We start from the raw sequence: 16,933 nt of genomic DNA, 5'->3' as shown, positions 1-16,933 counted from the left end.
GTCCTTTCGTCACTTTAAACGGTTCAAATAGAAATTGCCTCCTAACTCACATTGTTGTAATGGAAATGGACCCAATTTTGTCCATTTATTTTCCTTGAGGTTGTATTGCCATTGCATCATGGGATGCTCAACTTGGTTCTAGCAGCACTCCAAACTGGAGTTGAGTAATACAAGGGGTAAAGCATTGCGGTTAAGCCATGGCTTAATAATAATAATCTTTATTATTGTCACAAGTGGGCTTACATTAACACTGCAATGAAGTTACTGTGAAAACCCCTAGTCGCCACATTCCGGTGCCTGTTCGGGTACACGGAGGGAGAATTCAGAATGTCCAATCCACCTAACAGCGCGTCTTTCGGGACTGGTGGGAGGAAACCGGAGCATCCGGAGGAAACCCACGCAGACACAGGGAGAACGTGCAGACTCCGCACAGACAGTGACCCAAGCCGGGAATCGAACCTGGGACCCTGGCGCTGTGAAGCCATAGTGATAACCACTGTGCTACCATGCTGCCCTCAGTGGAGCAAGCTGTGGGTCAAGTACCACCCCAGGGACTTGAGCACTTGGTTAACACTCCAGTGTTCCGAGGGTGTGCTGCACTGTCCGAGGTGCCAGCTTTCGAATAAGGCCGAGCCTGCCTTCTTGGTGGGACATAGCAGATTCCACGTCTCCATTTGCAGAAAAGCAGCGATGCCCCGGTCAACATTCATCCCTCGCTCAACATCACTCAAGCGAAGCGTCTAGCCATTTATTTCATCTCCATTTGTGAGATCTTGCGCTCTCCAAACTGGCTGCCGGGTTTCCCCACATTACAACAGTGGCTGAACTCCAAAAGTAGGTCGCAGGTACTTAGAGACGGCTTGAAGTCACGAAAGGTACCACACAAGTGCGATGTAAACAGAAAGTGCTGGAAAGTCTCAGCCGGTCTGGCAGTATCTGTGGAGGGAGAAACAGTGTTTTATTTTTTAAATTAAATTTAGAGTACCCAATTATTTATTTTTCCAATTAAGGGGCAATTTAGCCTGGCCAATCCACCTAACCTGCACATCTTTGGGTTGTGGGGGTGCAACCCACGCAGACACGGGGAGAAGGTGCAAACTCCGCACGGACAGTGACCCGGGGCCGGGATCGAACCTGGGACCTCGGAGCCGCAGTCCCGGTGCTAACCACCGCTTTGCCCTCGGAGAAACAGTGTTAACGTTTCGAGACCACATGACTCTTCGTCGTAGCTTTGTTTTGAGATCTCTCCACAGATCCTGCCACACCCGCTGACTTTTCCAGCATTGCCGGTTTTTATTTCCGATTGCCAGCATCTGCAGTAATTTTCTTCTCCCAAGTGCAAGCTGGTTAAATATGATAGGTGTTGATCCGGACGAATATACATACTGACGACAGAATTAGGAAAGGGGGGGGGCCACTCGGCCCCTCGAGTCTGCTCCGCCATTCAATAAGTTCACGGCTGATCGGATTGTGACCTCCACCCCCACGTTCTTGCCTGCCCCCCCCCAGAACATTTTCAGAATCTATCACACTCGGCCTTGAAATCATTCAAAGACGTCGCTTCCATTGCCTTCTGAGGAAGAGATTTCCGGAGACTCGCCACCCTCTGAGGGGAAACATTTCTCCTCAGTTCTGTCCTAAACGAACCACCCCCTTATTTTTAAACAGTGGCTCCTAGTTCTATACTTTCCCATAAGAGGAAACATCTGCTTTACAGCACCGTTCATGGGATGCAAGTGTCGCTGGCTAGGCCAGCATTTATTGTCCATCCCTAATTGCCTCTCGAGTTGTAGTCCCGTGCCTTGTACATCCACAGTGCTGTCAGAGGGCGAAGGCGGTGCAGGTGGTGGCGACCCCATGCTTCTGCCACCCTTTTCCTCCTACATTGGGGTCACGGGTTTGGAAGGTGCTGTTCCGGGAGACATGGCAAGTTGCTCAAGCGCCTCTTGTAGATAATGCAAACTGTTGCCACTATGCGCCACTAGTGGAGGTAGTGAAAGTTTAATTTGATGGATGGTGTTGAGCTTCTTGTCGTTGCAGCTGCAATCATCCAGGTATGATTTAGGAAATTGTCATGTTTTATATTTTTTGCAGATAATATTATTAAAACCTGGGTTATGATGTGTAGAAGCCAAGTATTTCAAATACAACTAGTATAGGTAAAAGATAGCTGTTTAAGCATAAATGTTGAGCCCCAGTTTTTAATACCCATTTATACAGCATAATTCACTTTTACTGAAGTCCATTGTTCTGGCAAATGCATATTTTCAAAAAAACAGTGTGACATTAAAAAAAGCACAGTTGCAAGATAATTTGACACTGTCTTGTGCTAATTGTCAAGGACAGGGACTGAATACACAGCAACATTGTTCACAATGCAGATAACAGCTGGGTCAGAAAAGCTGATGTTGCACATTGAAGATGGACGGCTTGCCATCAAATCAAATGTGTTTGAGTCTAACCCAAACCAATTAGGATTATATTGGGGTGTAATTAGACGACTTAAGACAGATATGAAAGTGTATAACTAAAAAGTTTCTCCCCGCCATTTTAGCTTAAGTTTTGTCTTTCTGTTAGTTTAGTCAGTTTTTGCCTTTGATTCTAGTCTCCATTTTAGTTTATGTCTTTTGGGGGTTGTCAGTTTAACAGTCTGTGTCAGTGATGTTAGTCCACTTTTGACTTTGAGTTTGAGTTTAGCTGAAGATTAGCTTTCTCTCTCTCTTCATGTTTCATTGCCAGACTTTGACCTTTAAAAAGTTACTTTCGAGCTGTCTGCCTAAGCAAAGAAAGATAATGTCTGTAATTCTCTGAAAGCTTCGAATTGTCTACAAATTGCCTTTTAAATGACTTTCAAATTGTAATCAAGCGACTACAAATAAAACAATTCTTTTTGGCACCTGAGGAGTTTATACTACAAATTTCTGCTGAGTTCCAGTATTCGCAAAGTGCTACTGATAACCGAATAGCAGAGATGATATAAATTCCTTCAACTTTACAGTCGAATAATACAAGGAATCAAACAACTTAACACAGTCTACAAATATTACAAATCTTACAACTTGTCGTATTGCGCCAGGACTTGATTCATCAACTAAGTTTCCCCCAAACTTGGCGTAGTTCGACAGGTTAAGATTCCCTTAAATTTAAGATTCCTTTATGATGCATACAGACAGTATGTCTGCTAAAGCTGTGATTAAGGGGTCGTAACAGTGAGATAATCATTGATTTTGCAGGTGAAGTGTTCTGCGGATGGAATACGGTTTACGTTTGAAGGACAACTGGGATGTAGATCATTTATGAGGGCTATTACGTTTGGTCCTTTATAAACAGGTTATGAGACATCTTGTGGGAGACGACAGAAAAATGTCTTATGCTTTTGGTACAGATGAATTAATTAAGGGTAGTCTGAAAAAGTTAGTTCTTCCTAGGATTTTAACCTGACCAGTGGTATTTCAGTTTTGGTCCTGAAAGGTTCTCTCTCCAAAGATTATACAGAGAAAAGTAGAAACCTTATTGTTAACTTAATTTGCGAGTGGCATTTGAACTGTGTTTGGTTTGTTTAATTGGAATATAGAGGCAGGTTTAGGAAGTTAAGTTTTGCCTTCTTTCACTTAAGAACTGTTGTAACTATTAACTGTAAAGTTATTTCTTTGTTGCGAATATGGTTAATTCTATGTTTAATTTAAAGTTTGTATGAACATAAAAGATACCTATGGATCAGTGTTATCACCCCTGTGGTGTATCAACATTTTCTCTCAGTTTTACAAATTGCAAATAGTTGGGTTCTCATCCGGGATCTTATTACAGGCAAGTGGAAAGTATTTAATAATTCTCCTGACTTGTGCCTTGTAGGTGGATATGCTTTGGGGAGTCAGGAGTTACTCCCTGCAGAATTCCCAACTTGCTCTTGTAACCCCAGTATTTACATGGCTGGACCAGTTCAGTTTCTGGTCAATGGTAACCCCCCCCCCCACCCCCCCCCGGATGTTGATGTTGGGGGATTCAGCGATGGTAATCCATCAAATGTCAAAAAGTGGCCCTTCAGCCCGTCGTGTCTGCGCCAGTCACCAAGGGAGATGGTTAGATACTCTCTTGTTGGAGGCGGACCTGTACTGTTTTCCAATACTAAGATGCTATGGCTTTATATGAACAAGGAGTCAATAAGGAGCACCATATACCGTTTAGCCGTTCCAAATCTGCCGTTAGCTTGATATTATGAGACATGTGACAGAGCCCATTGTTTACACAGTTCACATTCCCATTCTACCATTGAGTAGTACAGGACAGGGGCGCAGCAGCAGGCTTCCTGGCAGAAGACCTACCTACAGCCACCACTGTGGCTAATCTTCTTCTCTTAGGGTTGTTGATCCCTCACTGTTTTAAAAATAAATTTAGAGTAGCCAATCCTTTTTTTTCCCAATGAAGTGACAATTTAGCGTGGCCAATCCACCTACCGCATCTTTGGGTTGTGGGGGCGAGACCCACGCAGACACGGGGAGAATGTGCAAACTCCACACGGGCAGTGACCTGGGACCGGGATCGAACCCGGGTCCTCGGCGCCGTGAGGCAGCAGTGCTAACCACTGCGCCACCGTGCCGCCCACTGTCAATCCCTCACTTGCCCCAGTTCCAGTATGAATACCAGCTGTTCACCTGCCTGCCTTGCTGAAGATCTGGACAGGGAAGATCATCAGATAGAAGAGATCCCAGTCCAGACATCCATCGCACTTCCGAGAGAGCAGGGTGAGGAATCCAGGTTGGTTCTAAACCTGGGGCAGGGGTCGGGACTGGGGGCCCTATTCCAGCTCTGGATGAGATCACAGGCCAGGAATCCAACATAACGTCTATTATCAGTTACATGGGAGTAGACACCTCCACACAATTCCTGTGCTTAATAGTGGGGGGAAAACACCCATACCTCTCTTTGCTTCTGCTTGTTTTATTTTCCAGATAGTCTTGTGGATCTCAAAGTTGTAGTTATCAGGCAGCACTCGCCCAGCCTCCTGCAGCTCTCTGTCATTGAGGATTTCTTCCGGAATCTGATTTGCCACTCGACGACGAGAACCTAAAACCAAAGAGGGAGCGGGTGAACACAGATAGTTACTGCTGTGTTGATCAACCTTCCCTCATCAGCCCCAGTGAATCAGCTCCAAGTGATGAGTGAACAGCTTTGTTGTATGCTAATGAAAGCTCTATCTTGCTCAGTTAACCCATGGTCTGCGGCATTCCCACACCAAACCCGCTGATTGGTGCCGTCAGCATTTAGTGTGCCTCGTTATTTAGTACACGTCATGGGGACATCTCTCTCCACTGACCTTTCTGCACATTCATGTCCTTCACTGCTGCTGACTGAGGGACTTGGGGAACTACCTATTCTGAGGCCCCTGCATTTTTATGCCCACTTTGTAAACCAGCCTGGTGGCACAACACAGCCTTCTCCCCCCCCCCCAACGATGTACCGGGGAGCATTGCTGTGTCACTCTGTCTGTCCCCTACGCCCTATGGGTATCCCAGCTCCAACGTAGCATACCTTCCAATTGGTGATACTTTACTGAAAGGTCATCTGACAGCAAAAAAAACAATTGTATGGCACGAGCTGGTGGGCCTGGGGCCCCGGGGTGCAGGCCACGGAGCATTCCAGCCACAGTGTGAATGCCAGCGAGCTCCACCTACAGGTTACCCAGCACACTTTCTACCATTCACCAGTCTGTGAACAGCTCGCTCGACTCCACGTGAGCAGGCAATGTGCCAGCGTGACCGACAAACACACCATCACGACGCCCTCCGTTCCCCACAGAAATCGCCCGCGATGCCTCACCCCGGGATCAGGCTGCGGCTCATCCTGGCCAATATTTATCATTCAAACAACATCACTAAAAACTACCTGCTCATTGACGCGTTGCTGCGTGTGGGATCTTGCTGTGTTGAAATCGGCTGCCCCGTTTCATACACTACAACGGCGACTACATTTCAAAATGTACGTCCTTGGCTGTAAAGCGTTTTGGGACATCTTGCAGGCCTGAAAGTGTTTGCTTTGAAACATAACCATTACTTGATGGTGCAGTTGTTTATGCAGGCAGCGCTGAAAGAAAGCTTTGCATTTATATAGCGCCTTTCATGATGTCAGGATAATATCCCAAAGTGCTTTACGGCCAATGAAGTGTTGAAATGTAAAAAGCGTGGCAGCCAATTTATACACAGCATGCTCTGACATACAGCAATGTGATAACAACCAGGCGATTTGTTTTCGTGGTGTGAGGGATAAATATTGGTCAGGGTACTGGGATGGTCTCCCCCTGGTCTTCTTCAAAATAGTCCCACAGTCCCTTTCACGCCAACCTTAGGGGCCCCCATGGGGATCCTGGTTCAACCTCTCCTCCGAAAGTGCAGCACTCCCTCGGTGCGGCACAGGAGCCACAGCCAGGAATTTTGTATTCGCAAGTCTCTGGAGCGAGACTTGAACCAACAACCTCCTGGCTCGAAGGCGAGAGTGCTGCCCGCTGAGCAAAGCTCCACAAACCCACACTAAATTGCCCTTAGTGTCCAAAAAGGTTAGATTCGGTGGGGTTACTGGGATAATGTGGATGGGTGGGCTTTGGTAGGGTGTTCTTGCTAAGTGCCGGTGCAGACTCGATGGACCGAATGGCCTCCTTCTGTACTGTAAATTCTATGATAACAGTACGAATGCAGCTTCCGACCCACATTCCTGAGAAAACAGACTGCCTCATCCTCCCTTGGTGCAGTACGAAAGTGCGATAATACACATAAGCCTCAGACCACTGATCGCAACAAAAGCAGGAACCTACCCATACCATGGGGAAAGTCTGCAGTCTGCTCTTTATTTTATTAAATAAATTTAAAGGGGCCAATTGTGTATTTCCCCCAATTAAAGAGGCAATTTAGCGTGGCCAATCCACCTACTCTGCACATCTTTGGGTTGTGGGGGTGAGACCCACGCAGACACGGGGGAGAATGTGCAAACTCCACACGGGCAGTGACCAGGGGCAGGGATCGAACCCGGGTCCTCGGCGCCGCAAGGCAGCAGTGCTAAACACTGCCCCACCGTGCCGCCCTGCAGTCTGCTCTTGAAAATGAAATGAAATGAAAATCGCTTATTGTCACAAGTAGGCTTCAAATGAAGTTAGGGTGAAAAGCCCCTAGTCGCCACATTCCGGCGCCTGTTCGGGGAGGCTGGTACGGGAATTGAACCGTGCTGCTGGCCTGCCTTGGGCTACTTTAAAAGCCAGCGATTTAGCCCAGTGTGCTAAACCAGCCCCTAATTGCCCTTAAAACATTATTCAGATTATTGGATAATCCCAAATTTAAGAAACTTAAAACTTTAAGAAATGCAAGCGGCACGGCAAGATACTAAAGAGAGATTTGGAATATCACATCATTTGAACTAAAAGCAACGACTACAAGTTGACTGCTGTGTGCACAGCCTCAGTACACACTGCTTTCACTTCCTTTACAGAGGATAGTTTTTGCACCTCATGCACACAACAGACTTTCAACCATCCGATTTCTATCCCTTTCTCGCTGTGCACATTCACCAATGCAAATCCTGCCATTGTTGATTGCAACACATCAATTTAACACCTTAACTGACAAGAGACACCAAGATTCTGCAGAACCGCCAATCCAAAGTATCATAAATAAAACAGTGTTCTTTTAAAATCATTTGTTTTTCAAAGTTTATTTTTCCCTTCTTAAAAGTTGGGAGGAATGTGCAGCTATATCCTTTGCACCTCAGTGGATCACCAAGGTAGGGAGACTGGAAGTTTCAAACAGGCACCGAGAAGGGGCAGTGAAATGGGACAAAGCTCCCAGAGGGCCCCACAACTGAGGGCGGGTCAAACCCCCCCCCACCCCGAACTCGTGAGCGAAAACTACCATTTTCGAAACATCGCTTTCTCAACTGCTTAACCACAGCAGAGATTCAAAATCAAAACCACCCGCAAAGGACTTTACAAAAAATGAATTTGTTCTAAACTCTTAGCATTGTGCAGGAAAGCAAGACCACCAATTTGCACTCAGCAAGATTCCACAGTGAGCGGGGAATCTGAGAGAAACCCCCCCTGTGCTTTCTTCGAATCGTGCCATGTGGTCTTCTACACTCACCAGAACAGGCACAGGATAACAAACACTAGCAGGAGACGACCACTCGGTCCATGGAGCCTGCTCCGCCATTCAACACAATCATAGCTGATCATAGAATCCCTACAGTGCAGAAGGAGGCCAAAGAACACCCTACCTAGGCCCACTCCCCCACCCCATCCCTGTAACCCCATCTAACCTACGGGTCAATTATATCATGGCCAATCCGCCCAACCTGCACATCTTTGGACTGTGGGAGGCAACTGGAGCACCCGGAGGAAACCCACGCACACACGGGGAGAACGTGCAGACTCCACACATCCCCTTATCCTGAGACTGTGCCCCCCCCCCTCCCCCCCCCCCGGGGCTTAGATTCCCCCAACAATCTCTCGCTGTCTATCTTATGAAGCAAGACTATCGTTCAGCTGAATGCATTCGAGATGCAGATATAAAGGAAGATGTTCCGCGTATCCTACACGGACAAAAATACACTAATTTTTGTTTTCATAAATTTTTTAAAGAGTACCCAATTGTTTTTTCCAATTAAGGGGCAATTTAGCGTGACCAATCCACCTAACCTGCACATCTTTGGGTTGTGGGGGTGAGACCCACGCAGACATGGGGAGAACGTGCAAACTCCACACGGACAGTGACCGGGGCTGGGATCGAACCCGGGTTGTCGGTGCCATGAGACAGCAGAGCTAACCACTGCACCACCACGCCGTCCTTCCCTCAAATTTGAACATCACAACAACAGCTTACACTTGTACAGCAGCTCAACATTACAAAACTTCAACAGTACTTTATTTGCTGTAAAGCGCTTTGACAAGCCCCACCATGGTCATGGAAAGCGCAAGATAAATGCAAAACATTACCAAAAACATGACATCAAACCACACAAGGCGATATTAGGACAGATGACCAAGAGGTCAAAGAGGTAGGTTTAAATGAGCATCTTAAAGGAAAAGAGAGGGAGTTAATGGAGACAGAAAGGAAGAGAGAGAGATGTATAGAGACAGGAAGGAAACAAGAGTGATAGAAAGACAGAAAGGAAGAGAGAGGTAGAGACAGGAAGGGAGAGAGAAGGGTATAGACAGAAAGGAAGAGAGACAGTGGACAGAAAGTAAGAGAAAGGTAATGACAGAAAGGAAGAGGTAAAGACAGGAAAAGAGAGAGGAAGAAAGACAAAGGGAGAGAGACAGAAAGTAAGCGAGAGGGAGAGAGACAGAAAGCAAGAGGGAGAGAAAGGGAGAGAGAGAATGAGAGACATAAAAGAGAGACTGAAAGTAAGAGAGAGGCAGAGACATGAGAGACACAAGAGAGGGGGGGGGGAGAGAGAGAGACACACACACACACATAGAGAGAGAGAAAGGTTTGTGGGGCGAACTGCAGAGCTTACAGCTCAGGCAGCTGAAGACACAACCAGCAATGGTGGAGCGATTACCAGTGTGGAATGTGTAAGAGTGGAACTGGAGTTCTGCTGTGAGGGCCTGGGTGAGGTTACAGAGGCACGGAAAGGCAAGGCTGCAGAGGGAGTTCAAAGCAAGGATGAGAATGTTAACATTTAACCAGCCGTCAATGTCGATCAGTTAAGGTGGTGGGTGAACATCGAGAAAATAGGAGGTAATTTGGCCATTCGAGCCTGCTACACCATTTAGTCATTAGACCTGGTGCAAGCAAGCACAGACAGCAAGGTTTTGGATAGGTTTAACATTCTGGAGGATGGGAGGGCTGGTCAGGAGATCCATTGACATGGTCATGTCTAGAGATCGCAAAGACCTGGAGGAAGGTTTTAGCAACAGTGGAGCGAGGCAGGGCAGAGTCAGGTCAAGTTATCGAGCTGGAAATAGGTGGATAGGTGGCAGGAAGCAAATCGCAGGAAATATTAAAACAGCAAGGTGGCAAACTGTCTGGTTCAGCTGCGAGACTGCCAGAGAGAGAGAGAGAGAGAGAGGAGAGATTATCAGGTCAATCCTGTTTTGGGAGCTTGCTGTGTGCAAACTCACAGCTGCTATTCCGACAACAGTCGGAACACTTCAAAACGGTAACGAGCTCTGGGATATCCTGCCGATGTGAAAACTGCCAGATAGATATGAAGCAATTTTTTATTAAAGTCCTTGAGAGAAGTCTAAATATATTGCATCAAGTCGGGACTGTAACAATTAACATAACGTTACACCATCACCCCCCCCCCCCCCCCCCAATTTCAATCTCTCGGACTGTTAACCCCTGTCTCTCTCTCTCTCTAACGGGGGCACACAGGGTAAGGTGTTAACCTGGCTTTACCCCTCCAACAGGGGACACAGACTGAGATGTCACTGCCTGTCTCAACGCCTCTCAGTCAGGGGGCCCAGGCTGTGGTTATCCCCGTCACTCTCTCTCTCTCTGTCAGGGGGCCAGGCTGGGAGGTTACCCCTGTATCTCACTCTCTCTGTCTGTCAGGGGGTCAGGCTGTGGTTATCCCTGGCTCTCTCTCTCTCTCTCTCTCTCTCAGGGGGTCAGGCTGGGATGTTACCCGCTGTCTGTCTCTCTCTCTCTGTCAGGGGCCCCAGGCTGTGGTTACCCCCGTCTCTCTCTCTCTCTGTCAGGGGACAGGCTGGGAGGTTACCCCTGTCTCTCTCTCTGTCAGGGGGCCCAGGCTGGGACGTTACCCCTGTCTCTCTCTCTCTCTCTCTCTCTCTGTCAGGGGCCTAGGCTGTGGTTACCCCTGTCTCTCTCTCTGTCAGGGGGCCAGGCTGGGAGGTTACCCCTGTCTCTCTCTCTCTCTCTGTCAGGGGACAGGCTGGGAGGTTACCCCTGTCTCTCTCTCTCTCTCTGTCAGGGGGCCCAGGCTGTGGTTACCCCTGTCTCTCTCTCTCTCTCTGTCAGGGGACAGGCTGGGAGGTTACCCCTGTCTCTCTCTCTCTCTCTCTGTCAGGGGACAGGCTGGGAGGTTACCCCTGTCTCTCTCTCTCTCTCTCTGTCAGGGGCCCCAGGCTGGAACGTTACCCCCCTCTCTCTCTCTCTCTGTCAGGGGGCCCAGGCTGGGAGGTTGCCCCTGTCTCTCTCTCTCTCTCTCTCTTTGTCAGGGGGCCCAGGCAGTGGTTACCCCTGTCTCTCTCTCTCTCTGTCAGGGGGTCAGGCTGTGGTTACCCCTGTCTCTCTCTCTCTCTCTCTCTCTGTCAGGGGGCCCAGGCAGTGGTTACCCCTGTCTCTCTCTCTCTCTCTCTCTCTCTCTGTCAGGGGGTCAGGCTGTGGTTACCCCTGTCTCTCTCTCTCTCTGTCAGGGGGCCCAGGCTGGGAGGTTACCCCCGTCTCTCTCTCTCTGTCAGGGGGCCCAGGCTGTGGTTACCCCTGTCTCTCTCTCTCTCTCTGTCAGGGGGCCCAGGCTGGGAGGTTACCCCCGTCTCTCTCTCTCTCTGTCAGGGGGCCCAGGCTGTGGTTACCCCTGTCTCTCTCTCTCTCTCTGTCAGGGGGCCCAGGCTGGGAGGTTACCCCCGTCTCTCTCTCTCTCTGTCAGGGGGCCCAGGCTGTGGTTACCCCTGTCTCTCTCTCTCTGTCAGGGGGCCCAGGCTGGGAGGTTACCCCCGTCTCTCTCTCTCTCTGTCAGGGGGCCCAGGCTGTGGTTACCCCTGTCTCTCTCTCTCTCTCTGTCAGGGGGTCAGGCTGTGGTTACCCCTGTCTCTCTCTCTCTCTCTCTCTCTCTGTCAGGGGGCCCAGGCTGTGGTTACCCCTGTCTCTCTCTCTCACTGTCAGGGGGTCAGGCTGTGGTTACCCCTGTCTCTCTCTCTCTCTGTCAGGGGGCCCAGGCTGGGAGGTTACCCCCGTCTCTCTCTCTCTGTCAGGGGGCCCAGGCTGTGGTTACCCCTGTCTCTCTCTCTCTCTCTCTGTCAGGGGGCCCAGGCTGGGAGGTTACCCCCGTCTCTCTCTCTCTCTCTGTCAGGGGGCCCAGGCTGTGGTTACCCCTGTCTCTCTCTCTCTCTCTGTCAGGGGGCCCAGGCTGGGAGGTTACCCCCGTCTCTCTCTCTCTCTCTCTGTCAGGGGGCCCAGGCTGTGGTTACCCCTGTCTCTCTCTCTCTGTCAGGGGGCCCAGGCTGGGAGGTTACCCCCGTCTCTCTCTCTCTCTGTCAGGGGGCCCAGGCTGTGGTTACCCCTGTCTCTCTCTCTCTCTCTGTCAGGGGGTCAGGCTGTGGTTACCCCTGTCTCTCTCTCTCTCTCTCTCTCTCTGTCAGGGGGCCCAGGCTGTGGTTACCCCTGTCTCTCTCTCACTGTCAGGGGGTCAGGCTGTGGTTACCCCTGTCTCTCTCTCTCTCTGTCAGGGGGCCCAGGCTGTGGTTACCCCTGTCTCTCTCTCTCTCTCTGTCAGGGGGTCAGGCTGTGGTTACCCCCGTCTCTCTCTCTCTCTGTCAGGGGGCCCAGGCTGTGGTTACCCCTGTCTCTCTCTCTCTCTCTCTCTCTGTCAGGGGGTCAGGCTGTGGTTACCCCTGTCTCTCTCTCTCTCTCTCTGTCAGGGGGTCAGGCTGTGGTTACCCCTGTCTCTCTCTCTCTCTGTCAGGGGGCCCAGGCTGGGAGGTTACCCCTGTCTCTCTCTCTCTCTGTCAGGGGGTCAGGCTGTGGTTACCCCCGTCTCTCTCTCTCTCTGTCAGGGGGCCCAGGCTGTGGTTACCCCTGTCTCTCTCTCTCTCTCTCTCTCTCTCTCTGTCAGGGGGTCAGGCTGTGGTTACCCCTGTCTCTCTCTCTCTCTGTCAGGGGGTCAGGCTGTGGTTACCCCTGTCTCTCTCTCTCTCTCTCTCTCTGTCAGGGGGCCCAGGCTGTGGTTACCCCTGTCTCTCTCTCTCTCTGTCAGGGGGCCCAGGCTGTGGTTACCCCCGTCTCTCTCTCTCTCTCTGTCAGGGGGCCCAGGCTGTGGTTACCCCTGTCTCTCTCTCTCTGTCAGGGGGCCCAGGCTGTGGTTACCCCTGTCTCTCTCTCTCTCTCTGTCAGGGGGTCAGGCTGTGGTTACCCCCGTCTCTCTCTCTCTCTGTCAGGGGGCCCAGGCTGTGGTTACCCCTGTCTCTCTCTCTCTCTCTCTCTGTCAGGGGGTCAGGCTGTGGTTACCCCTGTCTCTCTCTCTCTCTCTGTCAGGGGGTCAGGCTGTGGTTACCCCTGTCTCTCTCTCTCTCTGTCAGGGGGCCCAGGCTGGGAGGTTACCCCTGTCTCTCTCTCTCTCTCTGTCAGGGGGTCAGGCTGTGGTTACCCCTGTCTCTCACTCTCTCTCTCTCTGTCAGGGGGTCAGGCTGTGGTTACCCCCGTCTCTCTCTCTCTCTGTCAGGGGGCCCAGGCTGGGACGTTACCCCCGTCTCTCTCTCTCTGTCAGGGGGCCCAGGCTGTGGTTACCCCTGTCTCTCTCTCTCTCTCTGTCAGGGGGTCAGGCTGTGGTTACCCCTGTCTCTCTCTCTCTCTCTGTCAGGGGGTCAGGCTGTGGTTACCCCTGTCTCTCTCTCTCTCTGTCAGGGGGCCCAGGCTGGGAGGTTACCCCTGTCTCTCTCTCTCTCTGTCAGGGGGTCAGGCTGTGGTTACCCCTGTCTCTCACTCTCTCTCTCTCTCTGTCAGGGGGCCCAGGCTGTTGTTACCCCTGTCTCTCTCTCTCTGTCAGGGGGCCCAGGCTGGGACGTTACCCCCGTCTCTCTCTCTCTGTCAGGGGGCCCAGGCTGGGACGTTACCCCCGTCTCTCTCCCTCTCTCTGTCAGGGGGTCAGGCTGTGGTTACCCCCGTCTCTCTCTCTCTCTCTCTCTCTGTCAGGGGGCCCAGGCTGTGGTTACCCCTGTCTCTCTCTCTCTCTGTCAGGGGGCCCAGGCTGTGGTTACCCCCGTCTCTCTCTCTCTCTGTCAGGGGGCCCAGGCTGTGGTTACCCCTGTCTCTCTCTCTCTGTCAGGGGGCCCAGGCTGGGAGGTTACCCCTGTCTCTCTCTCTCTCTCTCTGTCAGGGGGCCCAGGCTGTGGTTACCCCCGTCTCTCTCTCTCTCTCTCTGTCAGGGGGCCCAGGCTGTGGTTACCCCTGTCTCTCTCTCTCTCTCTGTCAGGGGGCCCAGGCTGTGGTTACCCCTGTCTCTCTCTCTCTCTCTCTGTCAGGGGGCCCAGGCTGTGGTTACCCCCGTCTCTCTCTCTCTCTCTGTCAGGGGGCCCAGGCTGGGAGGTTACCCCTGTCTCTCTCTCTCTCTGTCAGGGGGCCCAGGCTGTGGTTACCCCCGTCTCTCTCTCTCTGTCAGGGGGCCCAGGCTGTGGTTACCCCTGTCTCTCTCTCTCTCTGTCAGGGGGCCCAGGCTGTGGTTACCCCCGTCTCTCTCTCTCTCTGTCAGGGGGCCCAGGCTGTGGTTACCCCTGTCTCTCTCTCTCTCTGTCAGGGGGCCCAGGCTGTGGTTACCCCTGTCTCTCTCTCTCTCTCTCTGTCAGGGGGCCCAGGCTGTGGTTACCCCTGTCTCTCTCTCTCTCTCTCTGTCAGGGGGCCCAGGCTGGAACGTTACCCCAGGGCCTCCCTCTCTGCCTCGGGCCTGAATCGTCTCCCGGTCGCTCCAGTCGCACCTGCGGCTCTGTTTGTGGCTCCCGTGGGGAGCAGCTGGTCCCCGGCGGGAGCCCCGCTCCGGCCCGCGGCCTGGTCCCCGGCTCCGCTCCGGCGCCGCTCCGCCATCCGCAAAACAAAACCCACGTGGGCCGCAAAAAGACAAGAGCAATCGCACCGGAGTGGCTCGATTCAGAGAGAGCAATCAAACCCCGAGAGCATGGATGGGGCAGAGTGATCTGAGGGAGGTAGGGAATGAGGGAGGTAGGGAATGAGGGAAGGTAACCATTGAGGAAGGGAAATAATGAGGGAGGTAGGGAATGAGGGAGGAAAATAATGGGGAGGGTTACATTGTGGAAGGGGAATAATGAGGGAGAAGAATAATGAGGGAGGGTAATATTGAGGAAGGGGTTAATGAGGGAGTGGAGGGAGAGAAATATTGTGTAAAGGAGATAATGAGGGAGGGAAATATTAAGGAAGGGGATAATGGGTGAGGGGAATATTGAGGGGGAGAGCGATATTGAGTGGGTTGATATTGAGGGGGATATTGTTGGAGGGAGATATTAAGGGAAACTGATATGAAGGCTGGGATATTGAGGGAATAGGATATAGAGGAAGGGGGATTGTTCTGTTCTTTGTTGTAGCCACAAAGAGAAAGAATCAGAAGTGGCACACCTCAAGTTCGTATAACATAGTCTAAAGGGTTTATTACAAGATGTTTCTCACACAGGGTACAATGGTGAACCCCACAGAAACCCATAAAACACTCCAGTGACAACATTGGTGTAACACATGACATTACACCAGCCACTGGCGTTAACTCTGATACATAACAAGGGTATTGAGGGAGGGAAATATAATGGAGGGAGGTAGATAATAATCGAGGGTTATATTGAGGGAGGGCACCACGGTTTCACAGCACCAGAGTCCGAGGTTCTTTTCCCAGATTGGGCCACTGTCTGCAGAGTCTGCACGTTCATCCCGTGTCTGCGTGGGTTTCCCCCGGGTGCTCCGGTTTCTTTCCACAGCTCAAAGATGTGCAGGTTAGGTGGAGCCACGCTAAATTGCCTTTAGCATCCAAAAGGTTAGGTGGGGTTACTGGGTTACGGCGACAGGCTGGAGGTGTGGGCTTGGGTGGGGTGCTCATTCCAAGGGCCGGTGCAGACTCGATGGGCATAATGGCCTCCTTCTGCACTGTAAATTCTATGATATTGATTATCTCGGCAGCCACTTCTCTCGACACTCTGGTATGTAGATCGTCAGGTCCAAGGGATTTATCTACTTTAAGTCCATTAGTGTCCCTTGCACTCTTTTTCCTAATATTAATATCTTCGGTGGTGCAGTGGTTAGCATGGCTGCCTAACGGCACCGAGGTCCCAGGTTCAATCCCGGCTCTGGGTCACTGTCCGTGTGGAGTTTGCACATTCTCCCCGTGCCTGCGTGGGTTTTACCCCACAACCCAAAAGATGTGCAGGGTAGGTAGATTGGCCACGCTAAAATTGCCACTTAATTGGAAAAAATGAATTGGGTACTCTAAATTTATAAAAATATATATTAATATCTTGCAGCTCTTTGATTACACTAGCCCCTTGATTCTCTATTTTTTAAAATAAATTCAGAATACCTAATTTTTTCCCCCCAATTATGGGGCAATTTAGTGTGGCCATTCCACCTACCTGCACATCTTTGGGTTGTGGAGGTGAGACCCACGCAGACACGGGGAGAATGTGCAAACTCCACACGGACAGTGACCCGGAGCTGGGATCTGTTATAACCTGCCTGCTTACCATTGGCTGGGGACTAATGGCAATCCCACAATCCTTAGGGAGTATGAGCTTCCCCAATGAGGGGGGGCGGAGAAATCATTAGCGGATTCCCTGCAGGTGTGTGTGTGCGTGATCCTCCACAACATTAGTATTAATTAGGTTGATCCAGTCTATAGGTAGGTTGAAATCCTCCATGAACTTACCCTTGGTTACACGTATCTCTCATTTCCTGATTTATACTGTGATTTACATTACCACTGCTGTTTTTTTGGCCTATGACCAACTCTCAATGATATTTTACTGTTTCTTAGATCTACCCAAATTGATTCTATGGGCCGAGTTGCAAATGCGAGGTGTGCGTTTGATGGACAAAACCAGGAGAAGCGGTGATTCCCAGTCCTGCCTGTGATCAAACAAAACTGGCAATATTACACTGGCTTTCATCTTAAATGGCAGCTAGTGTGAATTGCGGCTGCATTGGGTGAGTGGGCTCAGCGGGGCCACGAGGTTTAAAGGTGGCACACCAGACGGTAGGCGGGTTACGGCAGCCTGCAA

General features: G+C 50.8%; 1 protein-coding gene across 1 annotated transcript in view; it reads right to left on the bottom strand.

Moving 5' to 3' along the window:
- The window catches only part of dph1 (diphthamide biosynthesis 1), a 1,014,294-nt gene extending 999,503 nt beyond the window's left edge, over positions 1-14,791 (bottom strand). Inside the window, exons 1-2 of the mRNA XM_072469877.1 lie at positions 14,636-14,791; positions 4,918-5,064 (exon numbers count right to left, since the gene is read on the bottom strand). Of these exons, the coding sequence (XP_072325978.1) occupies positions 4,918-5,064; positions 14,636-14,741 (253 nt within the window). The 5' untranslated portion in view covers positions 14,742-14,791. The remainder of the gene's footprint in view (positions 1-4,917; positions 5,065-14,635) is intronic.
- Positions 14,792-16,933: the final 2,142 nt, after the last annotated feature.

The sequence above is a fragment of the Scyliorhinus torazame genome, chromosome 12, assembly GCF_047496885.1.
Source record: "Scyliorhinus torazame isolate Kashiwa2021f chromosome 12, sScyTor2.1, whole genome shotgun sequence".
In the NCBI taxonomy this organism is placed as follows: domain Eukaryota; kingdom Metazoa; phylum Chordata; class Chondrichthyes; order Carcharhiniformes; family Scyliorhinidae; genus Scyliorhinus; species Scyliorhinus torazame.
The sequence above is the reverse complement of the archived record's forward strand: the minus strand, read 5'-3'. Positions and strand labels throughout refer to the sequence as shown.